The 16,744-nt window shown below is 42.2% G+C and overlaps 3 protein-coding genes across 3 annotated transcripts; all 3 read right to left on the bottom strand.

Moving 5' to 3' along the window:
* LOC148406953 (hydroperoxide isomerase ALOXE3-like) lies at window positions 1-6,105 on the bottom strand. Its single transcript, XM_088403514.1, has 14 exons — window positions 5,965-6,105; window positions 4,937-5,141; window positions 4,279-4,360; window positions 4,096-4,215; window positions 3,922-4,025; window positions 3,503-3,675; window positions 3,291-3,434; window positions 3,009-3,212; window positions 2,543-2,629; window positions 2,298-2,464; window positions 2,097-2,218; window positions 1,116-1,216; window positions 878-1,048; window positions 1-180 (listed from the first exon to the last, which is right to left on the bottom strand). Exons 1-14 carry the CDS (start codon window positions 6,103-6,105, stop codon window positions 1-3), a joined length of 2,001 nt encoding a protein of 666 aa, XP_088259640.1.
* Window positions 6,106-6,948: 843 nt separating this feature from the next.
* LOC148406952 (hydroperoxide isomerase ALOXE3-like) lies at window positions 6,949-11,816 on the bottom strand. The gene is made up of 14 exons (XM_088403313.1): window positions 11,529-11,816; window positions 11,043-11,247; window positions 10,860-10,941; window positions 10,667-10,786; window positions 10,496-10,599; window positions 10,209-10,381; window positions 9,973-10,116; window positions 9,688-9,891; window positions 8,741-8,827; window positions 8,504-8,670; window positions 8,296-8,417; window positions 8,113-8,213; window positions 7,755-7,925; window positions 6,949-7,537 (listed from the first exon to the last, which is right to left on the bottom strand). Exons 1-14 carry the CDS (start codon window positions 11,673-11,675, stop codon window positions 7,358-7,360), a joined length of 2,007 nt encoding a protein of 668 aa, XP_088259439.1. The 5' UTR covers window positions 11,676-11,816; the 3' UTR covers window positions 6,949-7,357.
* Window positions 11,817-12,718: 902 nt separating this feature from the next.
* Window positions 12,719-16,737, bottom strand: fbxo30b (F-box protein 30b). The gene is made up of 3 exons (XM_088402864.1): window positions 16,515-16,737; window positions 13,909-15,708; window positions 12,719-13,396 (listed from the first exon to the last, which is right to left on the bottom strand). The coding sequence occupies exons 2-3, from the start codon at window positions 15,691-15,693 to the stop codon at window positions 13,247-13,249; spliced, it is 1,935 nt and encodes a 644-aa protein (XP_088258990.1). The 5' UTR covers window positions 15,694-15,708; window positions 16,515-16,737; the 3' UTR covers window positions 12,719-13,246.
* Window positions 16,738-16,744: the final 7 nt, after the last annotated feature.

The following is a 16,744-nucleotide window of genomic DNA, read 5'->3' as shown; positions in this document are numbered from 1 at the left end:
TTATTTGATGATACTGCTGTCAATTTGACCGGGGTCCAAATATGTGTACGGCACGACAAGGTTTGCGTTTCTGGCCTGGATGACTTGACTAAGGCTGGACAACTCTGCTTGAAAGTCCGTCATCATCTGCTTGACTTCAGGCTCTTGGAAACGTTCCTCGGGATAGGAACCCAGCAATACCTGTCAGCAATGCAAAACAACATCTGAACTCATTTACGGTCTTTTCATGAACTTGACATATGGTCACAATGACTTGTTAGGAATTTAATCCAAATGTCTTATGTGGTGCTCACACTTTTTTTTTTTTTTTTTAAGGATCCAAATCTAATGATTCGCAAATATGGGTACATGAGATTTGAACAGTGTTTTTGCAGGCATCAGCAAATCTAATTTTATGCTTTTTAACTGCCTGGTTGGAAGAGTATGTCATTGTTCTTTTCAAATTGAGAGCAAATTAATTGGAACACGAAGCAACTCATTGCTCAAAAATGTTCTCTCCTTTTCATGACATTAACACATTAAATTACAGTAGATTTGAATCTCATGTACCTTTGTGTTGTCTTGTACCCATATTTGAAAACCACTGATCTACAAAATAAAATAAATTTAAAAAATCACGTGTATAAAATGAGATGCGCATTTCCACTCTAAAGCAGGCACTCCAAGAATTGAAGAGATATATTTTTTGGGTGTCACTATTGCTAGCTAGCTAACTACAAGTCATAATTACACTAAATACGTTAGAAATTTTTATAAAAATGAACTGGAGCAAAGCAGATTTTTATGCTACTTCCCTACAATTGAGCCCGACAAAATGACTGCTCATTTTATTTTTCAAACATTCATTTTACAGGGGCTTTAACAACGCTCAACTTACAGTATCGGAGTAGTCCAGTGTAAGCACATATAGAAGGGCTGCCGTCTTGACCGTCTCGCCGATATTCGGTAGCGTCTCCAAAACCGTCTCCATGCTAGCCTGTCCTTTGACGGTTGGAGACGGCTTGCGCAACAATATGGAACCGTTGGCGATGAACGTCTGGTAGTCAAACTTAGAAAAAAAAAAAAAAAAAATGAAAGAAACGACTCCGTGGGAACTTTGAATACCGTTATTTTACCTGTCCATTATTGACAGCAGAATGTTGAGCTGAAACTGTGAAGATCACCATGGTGATAAACTTCACCACTTCGTCAACATTTTGGAAGGTCTCCGGACATCCTGTGGCAACAGTGCCAGGTAAAAAAAAAACAAAAAAAACACAGGGTCGTATCTATTCACTAGCGATGGGTAAATGAAGCTTCGTGAAGCACTATTGGTATTATTTGAGTCCTCTAGGTGTCAATTTTCATTTAAAAATGGTGTGGAAATTTATCATTTTTCGACTGCACAAGTTCCTATCTTTAAACTGGTGCTTCTCAATTATTTTTCTGCACATCCCCCTCAGGGAACGAGAAACAATTGCATTCATTGGCAATTGTATAAGCATACCATAACAAAAGAAAAAAAAGCCATTTATATAATTGTTCATCAAATGTTTACTTTTTACAGGGTTTATACAGGTTACATCTTATTCTGAATCTGAAAAAAAAATAGCATTAAGTGCATCAAAGAGCCCCCCGGGAAAAAAATATCTCAAACATTATTCAAACGAAAAACATTTTGACCAACTGAGATGTTTGATGCTCAAAAAAATGAAATGAATAACCAACAATCAATGTCAATCGATCTGCAACATTAAAGCCAATAAATTAAACATTTTAACCTGAAGAAAATGGTAAAAAAAAGATTATTTTCGAAATCACATCAAGGATTGATTTGATTTAGAAAAAAAGATTATGTTGAGTGTAATTGAAAATGTTTATAACTTCCGCACAGACTTTAACAATGAAAGCGCTACTGCACCACCTGGTGCTGTAGATGTGTAATTACACTCCACAGCCAAAGCAAAGCCTGGTTCCCAATGCCCCCCCTTGCCCCACCATTACCCCCGACCACCAAAAGGAGTAAAAAAAAAAATATATATATCCCAAGTGTTTCATGAAGCTTCATTTTCTCATCACTACTATTGAAATAAGGACAAATAAAATGACATTCAAACCTGAGGCCTTATTCCCCAAAAAGCAGCGAGTGAATATCTCTTGGATCCAAGCTTGCAACTCAGAATCTTTGAGCACCTCGCTGTCGGAAGGATAAAAGTGTCCCACTACCGCCCTGACGAATCTGCCAAGTGACAGCAAACCATTTAGCTAGCTCCAATCACCGAACGTCAATGACGTTTGATGTCGAAATAAAAAACAACCTGTTGATGATGTCCCATATTTTCAGGCCGTCATCTCTGTAGTAGAAGTTGGGGATGGATTCCACACCTCGAGCGCCAATGTCATCCGGGATACAGAGCGAGGCGTACGTTAGCTCGTTTTGCTCTCGGCTCATTAGCTCCAGCGTGCCCGCGATTCCAAGTGAGCTCTGGTCGGAGACGATTGCGGACAAATCCTTGGAGTGAGATGCGGAAAACCAGAAAGCCAAAAACGGAGCGAGTCATACCCATGCGAAGGATCCATAAGGTCCCAGTAAAACTTCACGAGCTTGAGCATCAATGTGTAGAATCCATCGGAAATGAGGGAAAAGCAACTGCGCAGAAAACCTCAAATTATCTTCAAATGAAATTAATATTCACAAAAGGCTATTGAAAATCGGTCACATTTTACAGACAAAAAGCAAGTGGATTTTGAGTTATGTAAGATCTCTCAACCTGGCACCAGTATTTCCTTGGTATCAATATCAAAATCACAAATTTCACACAACTTGTGAAAAGTGGGAGATATTAAGTGGACCAAAGCATTTTTTTTAAATCATATACTTCAGCACAGTACTGTATTTTCAAACATTTAGTTGTCTATATTGTTTAAATATGACATACATTAAAAAAAAATCAAATTTAGAGGGTGCTGGGATTCAATTGTCAGGTGCTTGAGCACCCTTAAAAATGGTCTCGAACCTTTAGCTATACCTTGTAAATGGGATGGATTACAGAGGTGTTCCGAAGAAGACTCATAAGCCAGGCCTCAGACAATAAGTGTGTGTTCTTAAGGTGGGACACGGCCTGGTGAGTCATCATATTAGCATTTTTCACGAAGATCTTAGCAAGGAGCCAGTCCGCCTCCGAGTCACTGGGCAGGAAAATTGGGTTCTCTTCCGAGGGTTGTTGTTGGACCTACCAAAACGTTGAACAACATGGTGGAAAAAAAAGGACGGCGATCGATCCATTGTGAATTTTTACACAGTGAAGCACCTGTATTGCAATGGGCATCAGTTTTTTCTCAGGGTTCAAGTACAACAGACAGAGAGGAGCAGGCACTTCCAGATGTTGACCTTGATAAAGCCTCCCTGGTATTCCGCTCAAAGTCTTCTGGTCAAGGAGGAATAGATTCCCTTTCTGCGTGACAGTGAGATGTTACACGACATAAATTTTCATTGTGAAAGCAAGTTTATCTTTACAGATACCTTCATTTCATTGTCCAGAGTGCTTCCGTTCTCCAGGAATGGCTTTACCATTTCCTCGGTGACCGGGAAATTCTGAGGAAGTTCTGAACAGCGTTTGATCAAACAGGGGTTAACGCCGTTCAGGAACTGGAACCCATAAAAGTCGTCTTCTTTCCAGTGCTCGGAAACGTACTCTGGAAGAATTGTAATTGTTGACTTACCATCAGGAATTTTTATTTTCAAATTAAGAGCAAAGTATTTGGAACATGAAACAACTTATTTTTAAATCGTCTTTTAGTATCTCCTTACTAAGCAGTGCCTTGACTTACCTGTTATATTTGTCTTACTTTTCAAATTAAGAGCAAACCATTTGGAACATGAAACAACTTATTTTTAAATGGCCTTATAGTATCTCCTTACTAAGCAGTGCCTTTTCTTACCTGTTATATTTGTCTTCCTGGTCCAGAAGATTCTTTTCATGTCTTCAAAGCTTGGCCAACTTTCTTTAGATCCAAGCATCCCCTTCAGCAGTAGTTCTAAAAGTCTGAAGTGGAGTATTTGAATGTAGTATATAAAGTCGGGAAGTTTTTTTGTTTTTTTTTCCTGAAACGTACCCAGTATACAAGGCCTTCTTCGACTCGATGATCCTCGACATTGACATGCGAGCTTCGGGCGGGACGCTTTGTATCGTGAAGTCGCTGTGGTGAGGAAGTCCCTCTCTGATTGAGGCCCATCTAGAAACAACAGAATCGTATTTCAAACCGTATTAAAATGTCATACCCTGAGGAAGAACTTACCGGAACTTAGACTTTTTAGAAGCAAGCTCATTTTTGCGGTGCTCTATCAACAATGGGTGCTCCTCTTCAAAAGCCTTCAAGGCTGTGGTGGGTTTAAAAAAAGAAAAAACAGGTGTGTATATATATATATATATATATATATATATATATATATATATGTGTGTGTGCCAGATAACAAAAACAAAAGAAACCAATAATATACCTTTAAAACTATTAGGTGCCAGCTATGTTCATAGTTTATATTACTTTGTTATTTGAAAAAACACGTACGATATTTTCCGCACTATGAGGCGCACCCAAGACTTATTTTTTTTTTTAAAAGCTGACTGTGCGCCTTATAATCCAGTGCGCTTTATCGTGTGCTGACTGCATAAACTGCTGACTTCTCTGATCATTGAGTTGATGTTCCCTTGAGCACAGCTCCATCTAGTGGATACATAACAGAATGCAACTACAGCCCCAGCCACCGCTATAGCTTTGACCCCTTATAATCCGGTGCGCCTTATACGAAATTTAACAAACAAAAAAATAGGGCGTTCGTCGAAGGTGCGCCTTAAAATCCGATGCGTAAAATACGGTACATAGGATTGATTATCTGGATTCTGAAAGACGTATAAATACGTCTTTGGGATTGAAGGAGTTTAGGAGAAAGGCAAACCTTTTCCTCCTCGGAGCTCCACCACCTCGTTATTGGAAATCCATTGGTAACATGGGAAAAGAAGAGTCTGTCCTTCTGGGGTGGTCACGGCGATTTTGGAGCAAAACCAATCTTGATCGGGGAGGAGAAAACGTGGGCATTTTTCTACCTTCACCAGGAGAAGTTTCCCCAGGGCAGAACTGGTTTTGATGGTGACCGTCTCAGACTAGAATTAAAGAAATGGACGTAAAAAATATAACAGTTAAGATGAGGCATTTTCTTGACATTACACACTTTGAATAACGTGCTTTTGAAGGTTTTTTTTTTCCTGATTTGCATGAAGGTAGCACAAGCCAAGTGTTATACAAATAATGCAGGGAATTATTTACTTATTTGACTTTTTAAGACACTACTTTTTTTTAACAATTTTATCATAAAATTGTGTGAAATTTATTACAAGAATCAACATATTGCAAATCTGAAAAATTCAATAAAAACACTAAGGTTAAAGATATTTCAAGTTATATGATGGATTAAGCTTCCTTGACCCCTGGCACTTGGAAAAAAAAACATATTCTATCTCTATCGAAAATACCGTATTTTCCACACTATAAGGTGCACCTAAAAGCCTCATTAAAAAAAAAAAAAAGCTGATGGTGCGCCTTATAATCAGGTGCGCCTTATATGTGGATCAATATTGAGATTGGTAGATTGACATTGAGTTATTATGCTATTGAGAGTTTAGTTATTGTTTGAGTTATTATTTTTATTACTTTGAGTATTACTATATTGTGATTGAAAAAGTTTTAAAATATGTCATTAAATGAGGGTGCGCCTTATAATCCGCTGCGGCTTATAGTGCGGAAAATACAGTACAGTACTTAGATGTGAACAGAAATTCATTTCAGGTCATAAATCGTCATTCACATCATTATGCTGACTAATATGTTTTGATGTACATTTTTAGTGTATCGTGTAATTGCATGTTTCTAAACTTTTGACTGGTTCTGCACCTCCCACACGCACACATTTTTGATGGTTCGACTTACCAGGCCAATCATAAAGTGGACGTTATTTACTTCTGTTTTCTGGCTCTGCCCTTCACTTCCGACCAAGGTGATGAAAATGCGGTGAAATGTTCCGGCGAAGAACTTTCCATCCGTCGTTACGTTCAGCTGGTATTCTGCCATGGTCGCTCAGTCGTCCAATGAAGGGAGTCCTCCAAACCTAGCTTAATGTTTGAAGTAATTTGGGACGTGCTTCCAGTTGTCTTCTTAAAACTGAAGACGTTCTTGCCTTTTTAAGCTTTACCGACTCGCAAATGGCTGAAAATATGCAGTATGTAAAACTTACCGCATAGGAGGATTTTATTATCAAATGAAGACGAGTTAAACGGACGTTTTCAATAAGCAAAATACATGCTGATGCTATGTATGTAAATTAAGTCGTAACTTGTCAAAACAGTCTTCAGCCAAGAACATATCGTCCCATTCAAAAATATTGAAACAGTCGGCGCGAAATAAAACTATTCCTTTATTGTTGCAGTAAACCAATAGAGATGTGATGATTTCTTCAAGTCTAATTTATTCAGCAGGTCCAGAAGTTAGAATGTGTGACATCATCAGTTGTCACTAATGCCAAAATGCATTTGTATAAAACTTAACAAACTAAAGGCATACAACGTCTTGCAAAGGAGTCAGTAAAACACAGGATATCAAAAAGTTGCATGTTCTAATTAATTTGCTTTTAATTCGAAAATAAATTTAATCAAAAAGCATTACATTCTTGCAGGAAACTTGCTCAAATCGTATGTGCCTTCAAGTAACCCCCCCCAGGGGTTCTTGTTGCCCCGGTTGAAAACCACTGCTCTAAACAACAAAAGCAGTATAAAAAAGCCCCAAAATAAAATAATGAAGGAGCTCATACGTTGCAAGCTTTTACACTGTCTGTCTCCGGATTTAAACCCAATAGAACATGCATTTTACGTGCTATCATAAATAACCTTTCTATGACTTGACCTAGTTAGAACGGTATTCAAGGCAAACACTAAAAACCAAACTTTATTGGGACGTATTCGACTTTGGAAACGAAAGGTTTACAGTCTGAAAGATTGATCTTGACGATTTTCACAATTCCGTAACCTTTTCGGTTGTATGGATCGCAACGAGCTACTGTTAGTTATGAAACTTACGCCATCTAGTGGAAGAGCCTTTAATAATTTTTTCTATTACTATCTACCAACAGTATTATCTGGAGTAAGTAGAAAACCATTTCCACACCTTTAAAGAAAATTGGTTAGGAACAACAACGGCAAGCGCTGATAAAATCAGGAAAAAAAAAGTGTTTTTTGCAGGCATTTCCTACAATTCCCAAGCTGTTTGGTTGAGCCCAATTACCAACACCAACTTAAAAGGGAAACGGCATCCAGAAAGAATCCCTAATTTACTTAATAATGCTGCTGTCTATTTGGCTGGGGTCCAAATATGCGTACGGCACGACAAGCCCGCCGTTTCTGGCCTTGATGTCCTGACTCAGGCTCGATAACTCTCCTTGAAACGACTTCATCATCTGCTTGACTTCAGGTTCTTGGAATCGTTCCTCGGGATAAGAACCCAGAGGCACCTGCCAATAGAAAAATGCATGAGATATAAAAGTTCAAAAGAAGTGAGCGTTTAGGCTGAAAATGTCCAAATTTGGCAAGCCGTAGCCCCTAGCTCGAATGATCTCAATTTCAGATTTAGTCTTGCACCATTGCCATCAAGTACAGCAAATGTAATCAAAAACCAAATCGGGGGATTCGACACGAAATGACCAAGTTTTCTTTGAAACGGTAACTTACCGAATCCGAGTAGTTCTGCGTGAGCACATATAGAAGGATTGCCGTCTTGGCCATCTCGTCAAGGTTTGGGAGCGTCTCCAAAATGCTTTTCATGCTGGACTGTCCTTTGGTGGTTGGAGACGGCTTGCGCAACAGTAAAGGACTGTTGGGGACGAACATCTGGTAGTCAAACTGAAGAATCAAAAGAATTCATTGAAACTCATGCGAAATGTTCACGATCCAAGAAATACCACTGAGGGTTTTTTTTTTTTTTGGTTCCAGATCTGATATTAATGGCGTTCACACCAGAAAACTCAAAACAACCGTTGCATTGTATCTGCGAATATTCTTTGAAGTCTAATTAGAACTGTTGTATTACCTGTCCGTTATTAACGGCACCGTGTTGAGCTGAAACCGTGAAGATCACCATGGTGATAAACTTGACCACTTCCTCAACACTTTGAAAGTTCTCTGGACATCCTGTGACAAAAATTTGAGAAAAATCAACAACGTAGCGGCACTGCACTGATACTGGACCGACAAATTCAAAGGGGTTTAATACCTGAGGATTTACGTCCTAAAAAGAAGCGCGCGAATATCTCGCTGATCCATCCTTGTAGCTCCGAATCTTTGACTACGTCATTATTTGAATGATAGTAGTGTCCCACCACAGCTTTCACAAATCTGTAAAGCAAAAATAATTCAGGATCCGTCTTTTGGATGACTTGGATCCACTCCTGTCAATTATGATGGTGAAAAAAATCATCCACCTGTGGATAATGTCCCATAATTTAAGGCCATCATCTCTGTAGTAGAAGTTAGGGATGGACTCCAGTCCTCGAGCGCGAATGTTGTCCGGAATACAGAGTGATCTGTATGTGAGTTCGGCGTGCGCCCGCGACATTAGCTCGATGGTGCCGTCGCGTCCAAGTGTACTCTAGTCAAGCAGAGTACAAGGCCCGCATGAAAGAGCAAATAACTGGAGAACTGTAGCTAGTCAAACATACTATTGAAAACGAGCCAGAAGGTCCCAACAAAGTGTCACGACCCTGAATGTTGACATGAAGAATCCACCGGAAGTGAGGGATCAGCAACTATACAGGAGAGGGAAAATCGCCACTGTTAGGGATCATTTGAATAGATCAAAGGCAGCCTAGAACCAGTCATAGTTCGGGCCCCGCCTATCCACAATTTTTGTCTCTATGGTCACAAGGACACTAAAGACAGTGTCACATTTTTACAAGAAATGAGTCGCCGTCACAGTCATTGTTGTGGGTTCAGTTCCCACTTGGTTGTGGTTTGAATTTAAGCGCAAATGGTTGTTTGCCTTCAGCGACCAGACCTCTACGTCGTCTGTTTTTCGACTGAGGTTGACCCAGCTCCCTGAAACCCTCCGCAGGATTGAAAGGTCGGTTGGTGTGTTGGTTGATTGTTTTGGATGAATGACTTTCCCTCATAGGATGCCTGGTTTCATCCGAGGATCAGACACAATCTCTTGAAGACTCTAAAGTTTAGAGACTCTAAAGTTTAGAGTCTTCAAGAGAATCAATGATTCTCCGTTTAGGGTCTAAACGGAGTCATTGATTCTATTCCTCGGTGATACTCTAGAATCACTGATCTTACCCCCGGAGACGAACCAGCTGAGATAGCTGATTGGGGTTTCTTTGGCAGGGTGTTCTAGGTATGTCTCAACAGAAGGAGACCTCAAGGCAGACCTGGAGAAACTGTCTTAGTCGGCCCGGGAACACCTTGGTGTCCCCGTTGTAAAACCAGCAAAGGCTTCTACGCTCGGACCCAAAATGACATCGGCTCAAAGAGACGGATGGATGATTGAAGTACCGGGTTCCGGCTGACCCTAAAATCCCTTGTGCTTCCGGGTATACTCGTGCTATTTTCTGTCAGGGAAGTAACAGTCCATCTTGAGGGCGCTCAAGAATTCCTATGCAAGCGATACCTTGTAAATGGGATGAATGAGAGGGAAATTGCGAAGAAGGCTCATGGCGCAGACTTCAGAGAGAAAGTGAGTGTTCTTCAGGTGGGAGATGGCCTGATGAGTCATCATATCTGCGTTTTTCACCATTATCTTGGCAAGTAGCCAGTCCATCTCTGGATCACTCGGCAGGAAAATTGGGTTTTCCTTTGACGGTTGTTGATGCACCTAACCAAGACATTGGAGAAGAGATTGCCAATCATCACTCAATTGTGAATTGACCGCTGGCACTTTGGTTCTGTAAAATACCTGTATCGCAAGTGGGATCAGTTTTTTCTCAGGGTTCAAGTACAATAGACAGAGAGGAGCAGGAACTTCCAGATGATGACCGTGGTACAGGTTTCCTGTTATTCCACTCAAGATCTTCTGGTCATAGAGGAACATATTCCCTCTCTGTGGGACGGTGAGACGTTATGTTCCAGTTAAGAATTTGGAATAGAATGGAATATCTGCTGGGCATAACTAAGGCGGGGCTTCATAGATACCTTGAATTCATTATGCAGAGGCATACCGATCTCCAGGTATGGCTTTACCATTTCCTCGGTGACCGGGAAATTTGGAGGAAGTTCCGAACAACGTTTGATCAAACCGGGGTTGATGCCGTTCAAAAACTGGGACCCATAAAAGTCGTCTTCTTTCCAGTGGTTGGAAACATACTCTGAAGCAATGATGAACGAAGGCAAATATGTATACAACTAAGTTAGAATGCACTTAAGTAGAGCTTCAAAGTTTTGTGGTTCTCCGGGGGGCTAATGAAGACAACTTTACGTACCTGATATTTCGGTCTTTCTGTCAGTGAAGAGTTTTTGCAGGTCTTCAATTGTTTGCCAGCTTTTCTCAGATCCAAGAATGCCCTTCCACTTGAGTTCTACAGCCCTAAGGTGCAACAAGATTGAAATATGTTTCAAAGTTAGGACACGATATTAAATCTTTATTTACTTACCCCGAAGATAAAGCGGACTTAGATTCTTGAAGTCTGGACTTTGACATCCGGGCTTCAGCGGGGACACTTGATAAGGTAAAGTTGTTGTGGTGAGGAAGTCTGTCATTGGTTGAGGCCCACCTAGAAAAAGATAGCGTCATCTTTTAGACCACAGGAAAATGTCTTCATCCTTACATCCTTTGGAAGAACTTACTGAAAATTACACTTTTTAGACGCCAGCTCATTTTTGCGGTGCTCGATCAGCAACGGGTGGTGGTCTTCAAAAGCCTTTGTGGCTGGGAGAAACACACACAAAAAAAGACAAATTCGTTCAATTCAAATAAAATCCGTAGTAATAGATACTGTGTATACATTTTCACGGCACTATCAACCAAACCTTTTCCTCCTCGTAGCTCCACGATCTCATTATTGGAAAGCCATTGGTAACACGGAAAAAGTAGCGCCTCTCCCTCTGGGGTGGTCACCACGATTTTGGTGCAGAACCACTCGTCGTCATTGAGCAAAAAACGGGGGTTCTTCTCGACCTTTAACAGCAGGAGTTTCCCCAGAGATGCACTGGTTTTGATGGTGTAAGTCTCACTCTGGAATCCAAGACACGAGAGCGAAAATTTAACGCAGTGGAGGCCGAAAAAAAACACACAATGTTCAATGAATTTACTTAATAGCTATTAGAGATAAACAGATTTTTTTTTTTCAGTGCTGATACTGTTAAAAATTATAAGTCAAGGAAGTTGATAACTAGCGAGGTGACTCCAGGCATTTTGATCAGTTTCGAGTTATTTTACTGACCACTGTGTGCAGAAGCAATTCTGTCTTGCAAGTGTACAATGCATGCACAAAATTTCAGATGGTTTTGACTCACCGTCCCAGTTTTGAAGTCAATCCCCCAGTTGTCCAAGTCTGTCTTATCGCTCTGCCCTTCACTTCCGATCAAGGTGACAAGTATGTGGTCAAAAGTACCCGCATCTTCCCTTCCACCGGTGGTTACTTCCAGCTTGTACTCAGCCATGGTTGCTCAGTCGCAAATCTGATGAACGTCTTCAAAGTTGACTTTGAAATATGTTTGTGGTTTTTCCAGAATTTCCAGGTGTCTTCTGAACCTGTCAGTGACTTCTCATTGAGGCTGAGGTAGGAAGAACCTAAGTTCTAGCGTGACGTGTTTTTTTTTTTTTTTGGTGGCTTAAAAAAAAAGTATGTTCCCTGAGCAAGCCAAAACACGTTTGTATGTCATCAAGCTCGAGTTGCCACATACGAGGAGCACTATATAATCGACAATCAGCCCTCGGGGACATAGTTTACTGTTTGTGCAGGCAAGTACATGAAAAACCTGTTTAACATGTTTTAGCCCTCAGTTTGTGAGCTGGAGCAGATTTTAGGTGAGGCACAGATCGTACCCTTGACTCATTTCATAATCTGACACATGGGCATGCTTGTATACCACCGGGAAAGCTCAGAAGACATTTTAAATTGCATTCATGGCCATTTTTCCACTTTCGTTAATATTTAGTTCAAAGCTTTTTTTAAAAAAAATAATACAGATCTCAGGGATCAGAATAAGAAAGAGAACAAAAATTCAAGATCAACCAACATTAAAACTTTATTGACCAGAAAAATATCATGCTCGTATCAAGGATGAGGTTAAATAGCCACGCTGTTTTAGATTTCTTTGGGGTTTAAATACGGATAAGGCAGTTGAAGCTCCTCATTCCTCTTTTCGATGGAATCGCCCAGTATGGATAACTCTGCTTGAAAATCCTCAATCATCCTCAAGACTGCAGGCTCACTAAAACGTTGAGGGCCCCCAATAATGTGACAGAAACACCCAAAAAAAGTCTTAGATGAGTTGAAGAAGTTGATTTTAACTAAAGTGGTCCTTTGCTGCCATCTTGTGGCAAGTATAGGCAGTCATAGTACTGCAAATACATCGGGGTGATATTTTGTTTGATCTAAAATATGTTTAAATATGTTTTTGTAGCAACACACTAATAATAGAAGTCATGTTTGGACCGAGGACTTAATCATAAGCAAACACACAATAGTTTTAACAAAAAGTCCCATCGGAATTATTTTTTTATTAATTCCACTGACCAAAAATGTTAAATGCATTTGCTAATATTACAACACAATCCTGATAACCATTCAATCAACAATACTCAGCCCAACATACATAGTTGCACACATTACAGTAAACGTCTGATTCATAATTGTGCTGTGCGTCACACAAAAATATAGTATAGTGCAGGTTTAGCAGTAATACAACTCTGTGAAATTTCTTACCACAAAATAAAGGAGTCACTCATTGGCAGTAAGGCATTATTTCATGAAAGCAATAAAGTGTACTAACACTGTGCACGAAAAAAATCGGAAAATTGTACAAATTAACTTGACATGGAATTTTGTGAGTGGTGCTTTTTCTTCGGTTGTTTTTAGTGACCGTTCTTGTGGTAATTACGCAGTAGTATTTGTGCGCCGCAAATATTGTGTTTCAGCCATTTTAGTGCGTCACAGTTTTGCTATTGGAGTGCATTTCAAGTGTAGTGCTTTTTAATCTTCTAAAAATCTTCTGAAGATAGATCTCTTCTACTGGCAAAAGCCCATGGGAAGGCGCACCGGCTCAGTCCGGTGCACCACTGTGTTGTACGGGCACTTTCTCAGGTGGTTTGACATGCTGGGAACGTCTGTGAAGCCCCACGTCCGCACCGGGCTGAACGCGGTACTGAAGCGCCAAACCTGGAGACAAACAGAAACTTTATTCGTATGAAGGACAAAAACATCAATTTTTTGATAAGCTACATCATGCGTGTCCCAACTCCAGTCCTGGAGGGCCGGTATCCTGCATGTTTTCCGGTTTTCGCACCCCGGCACACCTGATTCAAATGATTAGCTTATTTGCTAATTCGCTAGAAAATGATCCTAATCTTTTGAATCAGGTGCGTTTGAAAGACAGGGTTCGAAAACATCCGGGATACCGGCCCTCGAGGACTGGAGTTCAACTCCTGTGATATACACGGTATTTGATACGAATAACGAGATAATCAACAGTTAAGATGATTAAAATGATCGTTATTTGCAGCCTAATTAATAGCTATAAAGTGGAAAATTCTTAGTCTGAGATGAATAATTCTCACAAGTCAAATTTCTGAGATAAACGCAAGACTCCCGCCGACCCTTTCTTCCCTGGCGGAAATTCTCTTCCGTACCGCCGCGATTGAATAATGCTGAAGTTCAGAGTTCAGACTCACTTTGTGTTTAACCCGCCACGATACGGTCCTGCGATCGGCAGAGCGTTGCCTCCTCTCCCACCGCAGCTCCACGATGCCTCTGGACTGGAGGAGACCGGCGCACACCCGCCTCATGGTCCGAGACACCAAAGACAGCTGGCACAGGCTGAAGCTGTCCAGCAAGCCGGCTATGAGCGACAGGATCTCGGCTGGTAGTCCGCTCAACATGTCCGACCGGGAATCCGTGGAGCGTTTGGTCCCGGGGTGAGGCTGCACCCCGAAGGACCTCAGGAGCCTGCTGTGGACCACCTTGGCCCCCGGGGAGTTGGGGTAAAACCTCCGCTGCGAGAAGCTGCAACCGTAAAAAGCGAGCGGGCAGCGCTGCTCCATCCAGCCGTTGAGCCCGTCGTGGATGTCGCCGTGGACGTTGCAGGAATGCCAGGAAAACTCGTCCCGCCGGAAGGACTGGGCGCACGCAAAGGGGAACATGTGCTGTTCGCAATCGCATTCGGGGATGTAGCAGTAACCCGGGCGCGGCGCGTCCTTCAGAGAGTTCAGAACCTCCTGGAGCCGGGGGGTATGGTAGGGGCTGGGGCAAGAGATCCACGGGGAGGCGTGGACGCTGGGGGATGTCGAACCCACCACGCCGGCCATGGAGCCGGTGACCAGCACGGCCGCCGGGAACGGGAAGGTCTGCGTGCTGGAGTGGACGCGGCCGCCGTCGGCGCCGAGCGTATCCGAGATGCTCCTGTGATCTCTAGACTTCTTCGCGGAAAAGACCAGGGCGGCCATGATCAGGTTGATTTCTCCAAGTCTCCTTTGGTCGTCGTCCTGTTCCAAATCTGACGTGTCCACTGCTTTGTCCTCCGTCTCGATCCGTAGTCCCTGATCTCGCAGCGCCGCAAAGTCCTCTTGCGCAACTACTTCCACGCAACCGTTAACCGGCAAGCTCGTTTCTACTCCCTCATTTCTTCTACTTGTCTGCTGCTGAGCGCCTTGGGCGTGGCTTTCGGCTTCATTAGCACCGCAAAGCAGGTCCGAAAGAGAAGCGACTTGCGCTACCATCTCCACGCAGCCGTTTGTCCACATACTGGTTTCTTTCGTCGCCTCGTTTTGACGCTCTGCTAGTCTGTCCAATCTGCTCGCCTGCTTGGCCGCTTCTGCTCTCACACCTTCAGCTTCAGATGAGTTTGCGCCGTTAACCAGCTCCAAAGCGGAGGCTAAGCTCCTCGCTGCCTCCATAGTGGCCTTGAATAATTCGACGTGGTTCTGCTGGTTAAGTCCTTGCATCTCTTTGAGTCGCTCTCGCTCAACCCCGACTGCCGATTCTGGCACGACGCTCTGCAGGGTAGGTGCCACGCTCATAAACCTGAGGGACTCAAGTAGGGTGCACTGGTCCTGAAGGCCGAGGGCAAAGTACAGCTGATCGCTCTCCTCCGCACCTTGGCGCAAGCACTCATACGGGGAGTTCGTGCAGCTGACCGGCCAGCGGTTCCACTCCATGGTACAACAGACTACCCCGGCCGGACATACTTTCAAGTGCGCTGACATCTGGTGGCGAGCCAGGGAGGCAGGGCAGCCATAGGCGCTGTTCAGGCACGGCACCTTCAGCCGCGGGCACAGGAGTTGGTGCTCCTCGGTTTTGCACTGGTGAAACACTGCGCCGCACTCTTGAGGGCAGCCGGTGAGTTCGCAGGAAATGCCTCGCTGAGGTCGTTCCCTGCATCTGAGGTCAACGCAGGACAAGCAGTGACCATGCTCCTTGTCCATGCTGGTGACTTCCAGTAAGTAAAGCAGAAATTCCATGGACGGTTAAGGCTTCTGAGGAGAGAAAAAGAAAGTATTTGATGGTGTAGCCTGCTTTGCAGATATTATTTCGTCACTTGCGGCGGCCCCATGGGTGGATAGAGTAACAAACCTGCAACGTTTCAAGATTCAGTACACTTTTCTGTAATTAAAGACTAGTTTTTAACTGTAATATGGTTGACAGCATGTTAAAATTAAACAATAATGAATTGTAGTTGATGCCTCAAAAATCTCTTCTCACTGAGCAAGTTACCAACAGTAGAAAAAGCCTCAAATACCAGACCAAAAAAAAAAAGACAAGGCCTGTTACATCGTGTTCCTGAACTTTTTTTTTTTCCTAAGACAGAGTCAAGAGCGATGTAATAGATTAAAGATGCTGAGTTGTGCCAAGAGTCATCACAAGCCATTGTATGTAAATGCGTTTTCTATAATTACTGCCTGTACTTGAAATATTTTTTCAAGTACAGAGGTTGACTCAATACCTCAACATTAACCAGTCTTTACTTTTCTTTATTAACGCAACTACTTGTGATAATACACAAGTACAGGAAAAGCCAAACATTACTTCACATTACATACATTCACCTAAATAATCCACAACGGCGATCGCCATCTAACTTTTGCCGCTTGCTTGTTAAAAATGAAGCAAACATTTTGTTAATTACCTGACGCAACCAACCCCAAACTTCTTAAAAATACTTTTGACATGACTGTTGTAGCTAACATCGGCTAACAACAGTAGCATTGTGGAAAGTTAGCGATATTGAAAATAAATAAATAAACAAGACATCTATTTACTGACAACGCGAAGAGTTGCTCACCTTTTTCTTTGCAAAACTTTACGTTCGAATGGGCAAGAATAAACAGAACTGTGCGCGTAGTTCGAAGGATGAAGAATAAATACACAGCACTATCCCCACTTCCGACTTTTGAGCGAGTCGGGTCACGTGACCGACACTTCAGCCTAGCATCTGAAATCCAGCAAAAGTCCACTCAAAACTTTTTTATTAAACCTACTCGACCATAAATTCAAGTCCGCACGCGTTCGTGG

The sequence above is a fragment of the Hippichthys cyanospilos genome, chromosome 20 (assembly GCF_059441005.1).
Source record: "Hippichthys cyanospilos isolate Australia breed blue-spotted pipefish chromosome 20, RoL_Hcya_1.0, whole genome shotgun sequence".
Classification (NCBI taxonomy): Eukaryota; Metazoa; Chordata; class Actinopteri; order Syngnathiformes; family Syngnathidae; genus Hippichthys; species Hippichthys cyanospilos.
This window is presented reverse-complemented; position numbering and strand designations above follow the sequence as displayed.

What these genes read in the sequence shown, in the direction of transcription:
- fbxo30b (XM_088402864.1), bottom strand. Translation starts at nt 15,693, where the DNA reads ATGGAATTTCTGCTTTACTTACTGGAAGTCACCAGCATGGACAAGGAG. An exon ending in CGTGGCGGGTTAAACACAAA is followed by an intron (nt 13,397 to 13,908) that starts GTGAGTCTGAAC and finishes GTTTGTCTCCAG; the next exon opens with GTTTGGCGCTTCAGTACCGC.
- LOC148406952 (XM_088403313.1), bottom strand. Translation starts at nt 11,675, where the DNA reads ATGGCTGAGTACAAGCTGGAAGTAACCACCGGTGGAAGGGAAGATGCG. An exon ending in TCTAAAAAGTGTAATTTTCA is followed by an intron (nt 10,787 to 10,859) that starts GTAAGTTCTTCC and finishes ATCTTTTTCTAG; the next exon opens with GTGGGCCTCAACCAATGACA. An exon ending in CTTCTGGCTCGTTTTCAATA is followed by an intron (nt 8,671 to 8,740) that starts GTATGTTTGACT and finishes CTGCTTGACTAG; the next exon opens with AGTACACTTGGACGCGACGG.
- LOC148406953 (XM_088403514.1), bottom strand. Translation starts at nt 6,105, where the DNA reads ATGGCAGAATACCAGCTGAACGTAACGACGGATGGAAAGTTCTTCGCC. An exon ending in CTTATGGATCCTTCGCATGG is followed by an intron (nt 2,465 to 2,542) that starts GTATGACTCGCT and finishes GTCTCCGACCAG; the next exon opens with AGCTCACTTGGAATCGCGGG. An exon ending in ATATGGGACATCATCAACAG is followed by an intron (nt 2,219 to 2,297) that starts GTTGTTTTTTAT and finishes GTCACTTGGCAG; the next exon opens with ATTCGTCAGGGCGGTAGTGG.